General features: G+C 38.1%; 1 protein-coding gene across 2 annotated transcripts; it reads left to right on the forward strand.

The window, feature by feature from the left end:
* The first annotated feature begins 514 nt into the window (after positions 1 to 514).
* Positions 515 to 12,632, forward strand: LOC145462366 (epithelial sodium channel subunit alpha-like). 2 transcript variants are annotated; one of them, XM_081445883.1, is made up of 14 exons: positions 515 to 635; positions 724 to 780; positions 3,773 to 4,061; positions 4,466 to 4,571; positions 4,970 to 5,303; positions 5,820 to 5,953; positions 6,713 to 6,876; positions 7,587 to 7,697; positions 8,293 to 8,404; positions 9,067 to 9,145; positions 10,153 to 10,210; positions 11,113 to 11,177; positions 11,647 to 11,722; positions 12,407 to 12,632. In XM_081445883.1, the coding sequence occupies exons 3-14, from the start codon at positions 3,780 to 3,782 to the stop codon at positions 12,611 to 12,613; spliced, it is 1,728 nt and encodes a 575-aa protein (XP_081302009.1). In that variant the 5' UTR covers positions 515 to 635; positions 724 to 780; positions 3,773 to 3,779; the 3' UTR covers positions 12,614 to 12,632. The 2 variants fall into 2 exon arrangements, with proteins under 2 accessions (XP_081302009.1, XP_081302002.1); XM_081445876.1 differs by lacking the exons at positions 515 to 635; positions 724 to 780 and having other exon boundaries at positions 3,432 to 4,061.
* The last annotated feature ends 1,777 nt before the right edge of the window (positions 12,633 to 14,409 follow it).

The following is a 14,409-nucleotide window of genomic DNA, read 5'->3' on the forward strand; positions in this document are numbered from 1 at the left end:
CTCAAAGAGAATTAAACTGCTTTATTTGTCGAGTAACCGTCAGGTTCAACCATGTCTAGCCATTGACAGAACAGAGGCAAGCAAGATTATTCTTAGGAGGGACAGACTCGGCAAAATACTAAATCCCATTATGATAAATCTATGTTTAACAGACGAATAACGTTGTTCGTCGAATGGAAGGAAGATCAGATCGAAAGGGTCTCAATACTAACAACATCGATCTGGAATCAGATAATCCAAAAATATGGTTTCCACTGAAATTACCTGAATAACTTCCTCTGGAAGCCTCTGAATGGAACAGCCGTAAACAAAAAAAAAACCCACATATATGAAACTAAGATACTGTACTTAAGCATGAACGCAAAGAACGTAAACAAAATTGGAAGGAAAAAAATAGAATAAAAAGAATTCATTAGTGCTCTGACAGTTCTTATTGTGCAACTGTCAAACATTCTGTTCCCATTTAGCATGCTATTGCGCTTATTGCTATGGGTTGCTATTGAGCCAAATAAATAGAATGTATCAACAAAACTTAATAACAATTTGGAAGCAACAGTCCAGTTCATCGATCGCCTCGAAGGATGCAATGATCTTCAATACATTGCGAGGTTTCAAAATAACGCCTTCGTACAAATGTGAGTCCTTACTTTTGAATTTACCTCGCAGATGTGTTGATGTTCGGTGGAACACAGAGCTTATGGTGTTATGCTTGTTGAATTCTAGGATAGCTGGCTTACATATGGGCACGGCAAACTAACTACTTGAGCAACGTTTTACAAGGTAGATAAATGTTTTTGTGTAAAAACTTACTAAAGTTGTTCTCTTCCTAAAATATTCATATGCCTCGCGAGTTAAAGCGGTGAATTATTAAAATTCTGAAGTCAGTCATGGAACAAAGACCTTCAAAGAGACATTCGATCATTCTACACTGGTCGACTAAACTTGACAGCCACCAAAATTTATAACAATATTGATTCAAGTTTCCATAACGAAGATGTCATGGACTTTATTACTTAAACGTATGCTCTCAAAGGTAACAAATAGCCCGTTACAAGATATTCCTTGAATTTATGATTAATTTCTTGACAGCCCAGCTATTCATCGTTAGTTAAATGAACTCTTTTCGACAGTTACTGTCGACCATTTGAAGTGTTATTGAAATTTGTAACTAAAATGCCTTGCACTCTTCAAAATTCAGTTCAACAATGTTGATATTCGATCAAAGCTCTTCGAATAAACGCGATTGCGCAGTTGTGGCATGTTTGGTTTTAGTACTGAACGTCGAATATACAAAGCAATTTTGGAGAAAATGGTAGTCTCCACCTTTATTTGGGTTCACCTGTGTTTATTTGCCATGTATATGTAAAGACTTACCTTGAGAGAAATGAAAAATACACAAGTTGAATTTTGATTTAAAACTTTAATATATCTTGTTCGCAAGGAATTAACTGAATGATTTCTTCAACCGTTAATTGTTAATAACAGCTTTCATCAACTATTTAACGTCTGAGAACCTTTCGGTTTTTTTCTGAATATAAATACTCGTATAAATCCCTTTAAAAAACACTATTTCAGAAAAACATTTTAACGAGAACCTTCGAATTCCTAGGCAACCATTTATTTCCAAAACAATAAGAGGCTGAAAGAATACAAGAAGAATTAATTAAACTTGCCTAAACTGTGAATGTGATAATGTAAATCAGTATAGTGCCGAGAAACTTATGTTGCCAACTCAAAGACTAAAAACATACTATTGCAAATTGGTCATTACTTCAATTTTGAGCGGTGTGACGACCTATTTATTATCATCTGATGGTTCGAATAGCTCTAGCGATTTTCAAATATTTTATGAATTTCGACCCTTGTTAAGTTTTACATTTCTGACGAAGAATTCACAGAAAGCCCCTGCAACAGCTTGCAGGAGTGAAAGCTATCTGTTCCGCGCGTTTTCAGTTAAATTTCATTTAACTTAGCCCTTTTTTACGATCGTTCCCACTACCAGTGAGCTTGGAACGGGAAATCAACAGGCAACCAATTGAATAGATCGCAACCATTGCCCGTCGCGGTTTTCTGTTAATAGTGAAAGAGCGCTATTTTTAGTTCAGACGCAAAATTCAAGGCTTCTTTGTTCAACGGTGATCGAGTGTTTATTACATTTTTCGTTGGGAAACGAAAGTGGAAGAGTTCTCGAGTAAGGGAACTAAATGCCACAATAGAAGTAAGCTGTGGAGAGTATGGCTGGTCACCAGTTGGTTTGCAAGAACAGTCCCTCTTAATAGTATTGTGTAGGTCCGCAAGTGATCCCGGAACCGCAAATGATCCCCAAATTGGACCGCAAATGATCCCTGGATTGGAAATGGTCACCTCGCCTTAAAGGGTAAAATGTTTGGACTCGGTAATTTGGACAGTGGATTTATAAACTACATGTATATAATCGATTTTTTTCTCTCTAAATCATGCAACAGTTACTATAGGTAACGCAATCTAAATGTATACTATTTGAACGATTCGAATGCAAATTTCACAATGTTAAAAATGATATCGAACGTCAAAAATAACGATGTAACGGTTCAGTACTGTGATTCTACTGTTGCAGACTGGGCAAAAGAAGACAGAGATTTTTTTTCTGTCAAGTCAGAAGTCCGCATTCACAAAGTTGTTTGGCTCTTCGCTCTCTCTCCATCTTTTCTTTGCCATTTTTTTTCACTGAAGCCTGCCGCTGAGAATTTCTTTTACCTCTACTAACCGCCCCTGGGTTTCCGAGGATGACCCTTAGCCTTTTCCAGCCGTTCAGTTAGTTGGGAGCTGCAAGAAAAACCCTGAGCAAAGAAAGCAATAGTTCTCCCACCAAGCCTCTGTCTGCTTTCTTCGCTAGCCGTTTTTTTTTTTTTTTTTTTTTTTTTGCGCTACACCCCAGCTAACTAAATGCCTGGAGCAGGCTTTAATGGAACACACACAGGTAACAAAAATGAGGATGCGAATCTAGATAGACATTTTAATTTTCACGACTTTTGTTGTTGTTCAAAAGCCGCTCCTTATTGCACAAATGGTCTTCTGAATTGCAAAATGAATTCTAACTAAAAGGGCCACTAATGATTGTGAACAATCGAGTGTGTTAATGTGTTATCCCAATATGCCGCCATCTGTAGCCTCATGAACAACAACAAACTGGACAGTCGGCAAAACTGTCCATACTTAATAAAAGATCGGCAGCTGACATGATCTTAACAGGCTATTTCTGAGTTGTCCGTTTGCCTCTGTGTGAAAATCAGTCTTCTTGCGAAAGCATTCATATGGAAATGTTTTCACGCGCGTTCATTTTCGTGCAAATCAATGTCACTTACAAACGATAAAATTCACTCGAGGACTCGTTAAATAGCAATGACCTTTTAATCCTATGAAATTGAAAACAATTTTAAAAAATGCGGTTGCGAAATAATCTAATCGGGAACGATAAATTAAGAAATAAAATGATCTTCTCCTGAAGCAATTGCAGTAAATACTCCATTAAGAAGCTCAGTGTCAAAGCTAGTGAGACTATTGCGAGGTGAGGAGGAATTTTTTCTTCACTATGTATGTAATGGAAAAAGCTTCGCAACACATCTCTCTAAAAAAACCCTGACAAACATTAATTTCAATGTAGATCTTTCACTTTTATTGTAGTTTAAAATATTACACGACACTGCAAACGAGATAATACTGACCTACACGAAGATCCGAGACTGACGAACAACATCCTTATTTAAACAACGCTTTCAATGTTGCCTTACAGTAAACTAATGAAACAATTGAAACTAAGCATGGAGCAAGAACAGTCAAAACAGAAAGAAGAATTCGAGACTGAAGAAGAGACATGGACGTCACTGACAAAAGACTTCTGTGGATATACGTCCGCGCATGGCCTGGAGAGAGTAATGTCTGCAAAAGAGTGGATACGAAAAGCTTTCTGGAGTTTACTTTTTATTGGAGCAGTCGTCGTGCTCGGGTTTCAGGTATACACGCTGTTCAAGAAATATCAGCGTCGACCACTTAACACCCTTATTACTTTGAAATCTGACACGGTAAGTTTGAAAACAAAAAAAATATGCGAGATACAATCATGCAGGGCCCGATTGTTCGAAAGGTGGATAACGCTATCCACCGGATAAATGGCTGTCCAGTGGATAAGAGTTAACAAAACAATGGACAGTGATTTATCCAGTGGTAAGTATTATACACCTTTCGAACAACTATTGTTTGCGCACGACGGTTCAGTTATGTAGGGCTAATTTGAAAGAAATGAAAGAATGATAATGGATACCTTTGGATTTTTTGATGAATTTCTTGAATTTGCCTTTTTGAGCTAAACATGACCACTGATAAAATTACTCACTTAGATATTAGCTGATATTGAAGGTGACTCTATTGCTGCCTAATCATTCATTTTGGATAGCTAATGAACTTTCACGCATTTTCTTCTTTCTAGAGTCTGCCGTTTCCAGCTGTGACACTGTGCAACTTCAATGCCATCAGATATGAGGCGCTTCTTAACAGTAACTTCACGGATCTGATAGATACGATTAAAAAACAAAGTAAGATTACTTAACAAACGTTAAGCAATCAGTAGATGAGGATAACTTTAATATTCACTTGGAAACGAGAATTGTGGAATATAGAGCGTTTTACATAATTATAGATAATTGGATAAATAAAAATAACTGAATAAGAATTTTCAGTAGCACATTCCACGGAGAGGCTCTTCGACCGTTGTTTCCAGTTCGAATTGGGATTTAGAAATGTTGGTTTTTTTGTGAAGGGAGGAAAACTGAGGAACCCGGGCTGAAGCCCTCGGAGCAGAGGCGGAAACCAAGAACAAACTCAACCCTGAATTGAAACCCGGGCCACTGACATTGGTGGGAGGCGAGCACTCTCACCACTGCTCCATCCCTGTGATTTTTGCCGCTTAAAATTTATTTTTATTTATCATCAGATTCATCATCGAACTCCACATCCTCAAGAAAACGTCGTTCAAGCGATGATAATGATGGAGGCTTGCAAACTACCTATGCCCCGACCCCTACTGATTACCCCAATGATTACCCTACCACTGATGATTATGGAGACGACTCATGGTGGGATGATGACGATTTTGACTTTTGGGGAGATGACGATGTGGATGACCCGGACTATCTTGACCCAGAATTCTTTGCCAGTGAGAAAGTATCCCTTTTGTTGGCAAAACAAGACGAAAGTTTTCTCTCATCTTTAGGACATCAGTTTGAAGACATGGTGCTGTCTTGTACTTACCGAGGCATTTCATGCAGGTATTAGTCCTAACATAATCAAACATTAATAATACCTGCATTTTACAGTAGACTTTGAAACTGGTTCCTCCGTGAACAGCGTTAATTAGCTGAACGCTAAATGACTTATTTACATGCCTTGCCGAGAATTTTTTGCCGAGTATTGTTCTTCAATTCCATTTAGCAATCCGGCTTAAAATGTTCCTTGGAAAAAATGTATGATATTATTTCAGCATCGAGGAATTTAAATTACCACTAAATCCCTTATAAAAACTGTAATCTAGCATTTGTAATTTTTTTTCGACTCTAGTCTTTTTAAAACATTAACTCGTTCTGCTTTGAGAAAGCTCCCTGAGCAGATAAGTCGTCTGTTTATTACTGAGAAACTTCAAAACATTATTAAAGCATTTACCGTTTATTCCCTGTAATAAAAAACGGATATCAATTATTAGGTGAACCACCAATTTTGTATCATCTGACTAAGATCTATTATCCTTTTCTCTCCCTCTCTGTTTCTTGCTTTTTTTTTCACTTTAGCAACTTTACAGAAAAATTCTGGAGCAAGTTTTGGCACTACAAGTATGGAAATTGTTACGTATTTAATATGGGTTTAACAAGTTCTGGATCAAAAAGTTCCATTTTGAAGTCAAACAAAGCTGGTCCCTCGCATGGTAAATATTGCTTTCAATCTGCAAATTGTAGTCTGTCATTCAGTCAGTCCCCACGTTCCCTTGTTGCTCATTATTAAGTCAGTCAGTCAGTCAGTCAGTCTGTCAGTGTATCAGTCAGTCAATTAGAAAGTGAGTCAGTCTGGCAGCCAATCAGTCAGACAGTTTTTCAGTCTGGCAACCAGCCAATCAGCAAGACAGTCAGTAAGTCTGTCTGTTCGTCTTTCTGTCAGTCAGTCAGTCAGTCAGTCAGTCAGTCAGTACTTGTCTGTCAGTCTACCTGTCTGTCTCCATGTCTCCCAATCCGTCAGTGTATCTACTAGTCTGCCTATATCTCGACCGTATGTCTTTCTGTCTTTCCGTCTATCTTTGGCTCTGTCTCGCTCTAGGTCTATCGGTCAGTGTGCCAGACTGCCCATCTGTCTGTCTGTCTGTCTGTCTATCAGGCTGTCTGTCTGTCTGCTATATTTAACTAAGTCAGTCAACAGTCGGGCAGGCAGGCAGATAGGAAGAAATTCCAATCCCATGCCAGCTTTCAAGCAATGCCTGTTTCCAGGGACGAAAAATTGTATAGTTTACAGCTGGCTGTCCAATATTAGATGTCCATATTTTTTTCATATTCCATTCTCTTTTTTTTGGCAGCTATGTATGTGCTTTATGTAGCCAACGACCAGTCACTGGGTTGTTGATATTGGAGCTTCGTTGATACATAAACAGCGACCCTGACGAGTAACACTTATTTTAGTGTTTTCTCTTTGCTAGGGTTGAACCTTGAGATAAACATTGAACAAGATGACTACCTCGATCACCTTACCCCAGAAGCGGGTATTAAGCTTGATATTTCAAGCCAAGGATATATGCCATTTCCTTTGGAAAAAGGCTTAAGCCTGCCTGTAGGCTTCGCCTCGACAATAGGTCTCAGAAAGGTAAATAAAGTTTTACCAGTGAAACAAGAATATAGAAAAGAAGAGACAAATGAAAATAGCATCCAAGCTTTAGAGCTCAAAATTTTTTAGGAAACATTCTTGTGTATGTAGTAATAAAGCTTAGATTTTTTTGTTCTGTTCCGAATTTTAATTTTAGTATAAACTGTTTACATCTCTTTTATTTTTATATTTTTCATGACGTTTTAAAAATCAATCTGTTAGCTGTCCAGAGTAATTTAGATATATATATTTTTTAATCGAAGATGGCAGATTCTCGGTAGCAGACATTTGAAAATACCTGACGTCATTTTGGCGTTCTGTGACGTCATGACTGACACTTGATTATCTCTACAGTAAAACGTGTTTGCAAGCTTCAAGCACCCTATAAGTTTCATTACTTTAACGCGAACACTTTTGGCTAAAATGAACTTAAAATTGAAATTAATAGCCATACAACTTTACCGACCCTTATACAGCGAATTATTTTACTTGCCAAAAAAATCATTAGTGCTATAACTGTTGTCAGTTTCACCCACTCAAGGGAAAACTCGAGGGTACTTGGTGTTAAATGCTGCTGCTGTGGTGACCATAGCAACGAGCAACGAGCCGCTTACAATTGTCACATTGTAAATAATAATCTTATTTTCTACGGTAGGAAAACCATCGATCATACTTCAATTAGCGTCACGCTCTTTTTTGATTGGTTGTAGGTCAATTTAAAACGAGATGATCCATTCAATAACCACCGATGTCACGAAAACACTGGTCCAGACAAATCCAACTTGTACACCAAAATATTCAATGTCAATTATTCGTCTACGGTAAGAAAAAGGGTAATGTTATTATTTTCATTTAGAGCTCTGTTGGCCTTTTTTAAGTTAGCAAAATCATGTATTTTGATTGTGTCACCTGATATTTTAGGATTTTGAAAAAAATCTTAATAGGTTTTAAGACATATTTATTCCAGGAATGGGAGGCGCGGTGGCCTCATGCTTAGTGCCCTCGCGTTGGGATCGCGCGGTTCGGCTTCGAGCCCTGGCTGGGGACATTTTGCTGTGTTCTTGGGCAAGACACTACTCTTACAGTGACTCTCTCCACCCAGGAGTATAAATGGGTATCGGTAAATTTAATACTGGGTGGTAACCCTAAGATAAACTAGCATCCATCCATGGGGGAGTAGAAATACTCCTAGTTGCTTCATGCCACAGAAACCGGGATAAGCGCCGGCCTGACTTGCCACTTGGCTGGTATGCAGACTTTAATACTTACCTTACCTGTCCTAGGAAATCATTAAATGTACAGAAAATGATCCAGCAGACAATACCTGTCATTCCCTTTCGCATACGAGGCTGTAGGTGCATAAACTTGGAATTCTTCCTGTTAATTTAGCATCCAGACTGTTCTTTTAACTTCTAGGCCTGTAAGGAGTCTTGTCTCGCCAAACACCAGTTTTCACAGTGTGGCTGTATGGAGTACAGATTTCCTCTGGATAAAGAGCCCGTTTGTAACATAACAAAGAAAACTGTCAGTAAGTCAACAATGAGTTAATTCTGTTTCTTTCATCAAACCATTTCGAGTATGTAAAAAGTCTTGAGTCAAGCAATGCAATAGTGCGTAAACCGTGTTTGCTTCCATTTCAGCCTGCATAGTTATATATCATTCGAGAGCTCAGAACAAAAAAGTGGTCCATCCCAACTTACATAACTGGAATTGCATCCATTTTTGTGTACAATTGCAATACGAACTGATCCCCTACCCAAATGTGGAAAATAGTTTGAATACAATTGTTTAAATGACACATTGCTTGAAATAAACCTATTTAATTATATCAGGGTAATTTTGCAGTTTTGGGGGTTGGCCCTTTTAAGCAAGTTATTAATTTTGTTTCACTCACGGTTTCTCTCAAAAGATGGAGCTTTAAACACGCCTTTTAATTGAATATTCTATGAACTTGACGCTCTTCGATTCTATTTCTTGTGATACTTAACCGTCTTCTTCAATACTTGCTACTTGACAAGGAAAACGTATTTACGCTTTTTATTATAGTATAAAGAAACATTGCTGGTTCATGTAAATGTAGCTATGCATATTTATGCAAAACTCATCCTTCCAGACACATCCCCGTTTCAATCGTTTAGAACATCATGGTTGATTCCACAATGTTTCATTGGCTTTTTTTTATCGTTGTAGTTAGCTGTCTCAACAAGCTGCAAAAGATGTATAGAAACAACGAGCTAAACTGCAGTAGCTCCTGTCCACCACCCTGCAGGTAAAACTGAACTGTCCACTGAATTATTAAGGAAACTTCGTGTAAAAGCAGGCAAAACGATAAGACTTTGTGAGACCATGGTTTAAGACTGGTAAATGGTAGAAACTGAAATATATCCAGCAGCGGAGGCGTTAAGACGATTATAGTTAATTACAAAGCTAAGCGTCCAAGACACAAACCAAATATAAGACCAGCCCTTTTGCCTAAAGACCATTCTCGTCACCAGAGGCCGCGCTCCTTTCGGTCAGCACCAAGAATCGCTACCTCTGGCCGGACCCGATGTTCTGAGCATGTGCAGAGAATTCGTTTCGTATTCTCAGCCAATCAGATTTTTAAGACTTGAGGGAAGTCCGTGAATCGCGGACTTTGGGTGTTGGATCAGCCCAGAGCTCGCGATTCTTGGTGCTGACCAAAAGGAGACCGGCCTGTGCGGACGAGAATTCCTAAAAACACGCTATTGACGGACGACTGCACAGCGGGAGTCCGACTTGTTAACCACGAGTATGATTACAGACTGAATTGGACAACACAATGTCTTGTTACCAATTAATCATAACCATTACAATTTCCCTCAAAAGTAAAAGTTTTATTTGAAAAATAACTTTCAATAATAGTCCTTCTCAAGTATGATAATTAAAATTTTCGAAAAAATATGAAGAATAGCTTGAAAAATGGTTGTTCAGTTTCTTTGAATCCTCGAAAATTTTAAAAGTCACTTCCTTGAATTGGAAAATTCAGCAGTTTATGCACCAATCACATTTGAGAAAACTTAATTGTTATGATCCGATTAATCCTGGTATCAGCGGATTAAATACTGAGAAAGATACCATCATCCATTGTTTCAATAGGCAATAAAACCGCTACACAACAGTTTCGAGTTATTTTTTTAAACTCTACTAAGTATTAAGTTTGATAGTTTCCGTCTTCATTGTCATCCAGACGAACATCTTAGAAACGCTTTATTTGTATACACTGTGGAATGAATGAGCAACTTACTGTATTTTCAGGCAAGAAGAATTTAAAGTGAGCACTTCGTATGCAGTCTGGCCATCGGAAAGATACGAGGTATTGAAAGAGATATCATATGGGTTACATTAATAGGAGTTATCGAGCGTGAGTTACTTTGATAACTGAACTTCATTATGTTGTCTCTGGTAGCCGACAAATCTATGGTAGAAAATGAAAAAAAAAAAAAACATACCAGATGGGTTTGGAAAAAGGCTTCTTTAACAGGAAACCCGATACTCTTTTCTTGTTTGATTTTATGCATTCATAAACCAGACAATTTAAAGTTAGGAAGCAAAAATTAGATCTGCGGATTCCGAAAAAAAGATTCTTTCACGCTTTGCATGCAATTCCAAAAAAACTTCGAAATAGAAACTGTACGTGTAAGTTATATACTGACGCTAATACTTCACGAGTTCTTTTTTGATTTGCTTTTGGCTCTATGTTGATATATACAGTAGAACCCCGGTAACTCGAACTCGGATGACTCGCATTCCCCGCTAACTCGAACTAAATTTCGTTTCCCTTGATAAAAATTTACCCCGATAACTCAAATTCTGGTTTATGTAACTCACCAGGGATGTCATCCCATTAGCTTTTCTTGTCCTGTATCGGTAAAAACACTCAAAACTAACACCACAGCAATTTGATTTTAATTAGTGCAACCGACCTTTCACATATTTGACAGTCATTTCCCGATGTTATGAGTCATACCGGATGCGGTGCCTTTAGCTGTCACCGTATACTGAAGTGCTGAAAAATCAGTAAGCTATCAATTATTAACATGGCAAGTTGAATTTTCAATCGACACCGATAACTCGAATCCCCGCTAACTCGAACTGTTTTTCGTTTCCCTTCAGAGTTCGAGTTACCGGGATTCTACTGTATTTTATAACTGACAATTAAATTATCGATTGTTTTGATTTAGACTAACTGAACGTTAATACCTTTTCAACCTTTAGGATTACTATCAAGCTGAACTGGAAAAGCGCGGGAAATTTGTTTGGGCAGATGTTGGTTCTTATCGGTAAGAAACTGTCTGATTACTTAAATTTATAACTACCTATATTAATCTAATCCCATGGATATACCAGATAAAACGAAAGACGTTAACGTGAACACGAGAGCATTCTTTGCTCCGCCATGTTGACCTCGTGGTTTGCTACTCTATGTGATCATGGGAAATGCGTTACACCAAACCTACTGTCCAGCGGCTGCGCCATTGGATGAAACGCCTTGCAGAAATGATCGGCTAAACAAAACAGGACAACAAATTGAGAATCCTAACTGGCTAACGCAGTATTTTCTAAACAGCTCAAAACTTTACCAATTGAGTAGGTGAATTAATTTTCCTTAATTGCAAGGTTATTGAAAGCTAAAGATTGCATTTATTTCGATTCTTGTTAAGATTTAAGACCAAAATAAGAAGCACCACATAGCCTTTTAATCATTGTTTTTTGGTAGCATACCAAAAATCTTGGTATCATTTCTTTTAGGAAAAATGTTTTAAAAGTCCAAGTTTTCTATGAGGAACTTAACGTCGAACTGATAACAGAAGAAAGATCATATGAAGTAAGTATAGTTTTGACTTTCTTTGAGCATGTAACGATTTGCTCTCATACTGAGACAGTGAAACGCTTGACAAGCCTGTTACAAACGCGATAATCTCAAATTCAGATAATATGATGGCAAAGCAACTAAACTTCATCCATTAGTTAAGGTCTTGCCATTTGTTGCCCTGCGTAATTAACAGTTCCCTGTGATAAGTACTGTCTCAAATCTGTCTGAAATTGGGTTCTGCCTTTTACCTGCTTCTTTATGAAGTAAGCGGTCGGCTCATTAACGAGTGTCCCAAATCAATATAATAGCAAAGCGGTTAAATCTCCGTCCATGTTCAAAGAAGGTTCAATTTGTTGCCAAAACTGATTTGCAAGCAGTTCCTGTCAAAAAAATCATCCTTTCTATAGCAGGAGAGCCCGCTTAGTTAAACAACATAACAAACAATTCCAGAATCATGTGTGTGCTGAAACAGGAATCTTACACTAGGAGACGGCAGCTACCCACATTAAACCTCATTTTAAGCAGCCTTTCAAAGTCAGCTCAGGCGAACACAAAATTGACACCTCATAATCTACACCAATAAACATCGTCCAGAAAATTGCTAATTTACGCGAGCATTTTTTGCCGTCGTCGTGATCTTAGACGGTAAAACCAGATACGATTATTTCAGTAGAACTTATGTTCCTTTCTCTACAGCTCGCAGATTTCGCTTCAGACATTGGTGGTCAGTTAGGCTTATGGATTGGCTTCTCTGTGCTAACAATAGCTGAGTTCTTGGAGTTTTTCGCGTTACTGTGTTTTCTTGTTGTCAAAAAGTGCACATCTGGGATCAAAGTCTCTTCAATCAAAATGGAAATGAAGGCGACAGACTCCTATACCAACCACGCCATGAACATGCGATAAAAGATAGAATAACTGCCTTTTTAGCCATCCAACGATTAGTAATTTTACGACAGGTCCTGAGATAACTGTGAACATTCGCTTAAGATTTTACTCAGGGTACTAGGAAGCTAGAGTTCTCACGGCCTGTAATGGTAGAAAAACCGAAATCTGCATCGAATGTGGGTTTAGGTGATCATTTTATAACAGCTAGAAGAAAATTGTCGAACTATATTTCTTGTACATGAAACGCAAAATATGAATATAAGCCCATTTACACGTTATAAAGAATCGGCACGACATCTTAAATTCTCGGCATCGTGCTCAAACCATTTCGGTACGGCAGTAATCTTTAGTAATCTCGTTTGATAAAGTCCCTTCAGCCACCTTTTATCGTAAACCCTGTGAATGCGCCATCCCTGGAATACAACTGGACCCGCACCAGAAAGCGTTAACACGAACGTTGCTTTTGGCAGTGTATCTCGATTATCCTAGCCGACACTACCTTCCGCTTATGAAGGTAATGCAAAAGGTGGCTTTTACAGAGACAGAAGTACTCGTCAGCCACTTACGGACGAAAGAAATCGACATCTAAAAGAAACTGATGACCTGAAGAGAAAGAGACAAGAAAATTAAAGCCTTTTTAAGGTGATGGTGCAAATGGTTTGTCAGAATTCCCGTAGACTGCAGAACAGTCGTATTTTTTGCGAACGCGAGCGACGGTCAATATTCGAAAACGTCCGAAAACGACTGTTTTGCAGTCTAGAATTCCCGAGAACTGAAGAAATTTGTGGTTATCAATCCGGGTACCTCTTAGATGCTTTTCTTCCTCAGAATAATATAGTTTTATGCATTCGATGATCGAAAAGAAATTTTGTACTTCGCAAATGAAAATGCTGACTATATCGTGGCTTATAATCCGTCAAATAGTTTTGCTAGCGGGCGATTGGTCTAAACACATCACGTGACTGAATATTCCCAGCTAAAACTGGGGAATATCCGAGTGATATTCCTCAGTCTTCAAAACCGCGCGTGTTGCGAAAAACATTTGAAGGATAATAAACACAATAGCCTCCATTAGGCGGAAAATATGCTCGAATAATTGTCCTTGCGCATTATCTGATCCTCCAAGCTCACAGTTTTCCGAGAAAAAGTGTTCGCTTCTCGGAACAGAGAATGTTCGGGGACAAATATCCGGGTAATTTTTACTCCAACTGGAGGCTATTGTTTACATTGTTTTTATCCCTTTATAGGGCTTTTAACTGGGTTTACACTTGATTGAACGAACTAATATTAGTTGGTGCTAGGAAGTAAGAATACAAAATCGTAGAGATATGTTTATTTTATATACATTTATGGTTTACAGTGCTCTTTATTATAATGGTTATTATATAGCTAAGTTACAAAAGTTACAATAAAGTGCTAATTTTATTGAGGAGCGTTTTGAAATTAATTAACGTCAGCAATAAAAAGGCAGCACCTTTGGTTTTAAGGCAATACGCTTTACTCTAATTGTGCCTGGTTCTTGCTAGATATCCATGCACAGTTATTTGCGCTGAACGAACCGGACTTCCACCGGTTTGTTACTAGCTCTTATTACTACTGGCAACAGAACTATAGCTTGTCACGTTTATATAATGAAATAGTGTACCCAGAAAATACAGTCGACTGCTGCGTCAACCGATATCGACCTATTACGAGATAATAATATAATCTGGTTGTAAGGCGTGTATTATCAGCTTATTCGACTAGGCCATTTGCAGCTAGGCCATCACATGATCTACTTTTCATAAAATCATGGGATATAACTTAAAGAATGC

The sequence above is a fragment of the Orbicella franksi genome, chromosome 1, assembly GCF_964199315.1.
Source record: "Orbicella franksi chromosome 1, jaOrbFran1.1, whole genome shotgun sequence".
Lineage (NCBI taxonomy): Eukaryota > Metazoa > Cnidaria > Anthozoa > Scleractinia > Merulinidae > Orbicella > Orbicella franksi.

What these genes read in the sequence shown, in the direction of transcription:
- LOC145462366 (XM_081445876.1), top strand. Translation starts at nt 3,759, where the DNA reads ATGTTGCCTTACAGTAAACTAATGAAACAATTGAAACTAAGCATGGAG. An exon ending in TTACTTTGAAATCTGACACG is followed by an intron (nt 4,062 to 4,465) that starts GTAAGTTTGAAA and finishes TCTTCTTTCTAG; the next exon opens with AGTCTGCCGTTTCCAGCTGT. An exon ending in GGCCATCGGAAAGATACGAG is followed by an intron (nt 10,211 to 11,112) that starts GTATTGAAAGAG and finishes TTCAACCTTTAG; the next exon opens with GATTACTATCAAGCTGAACT.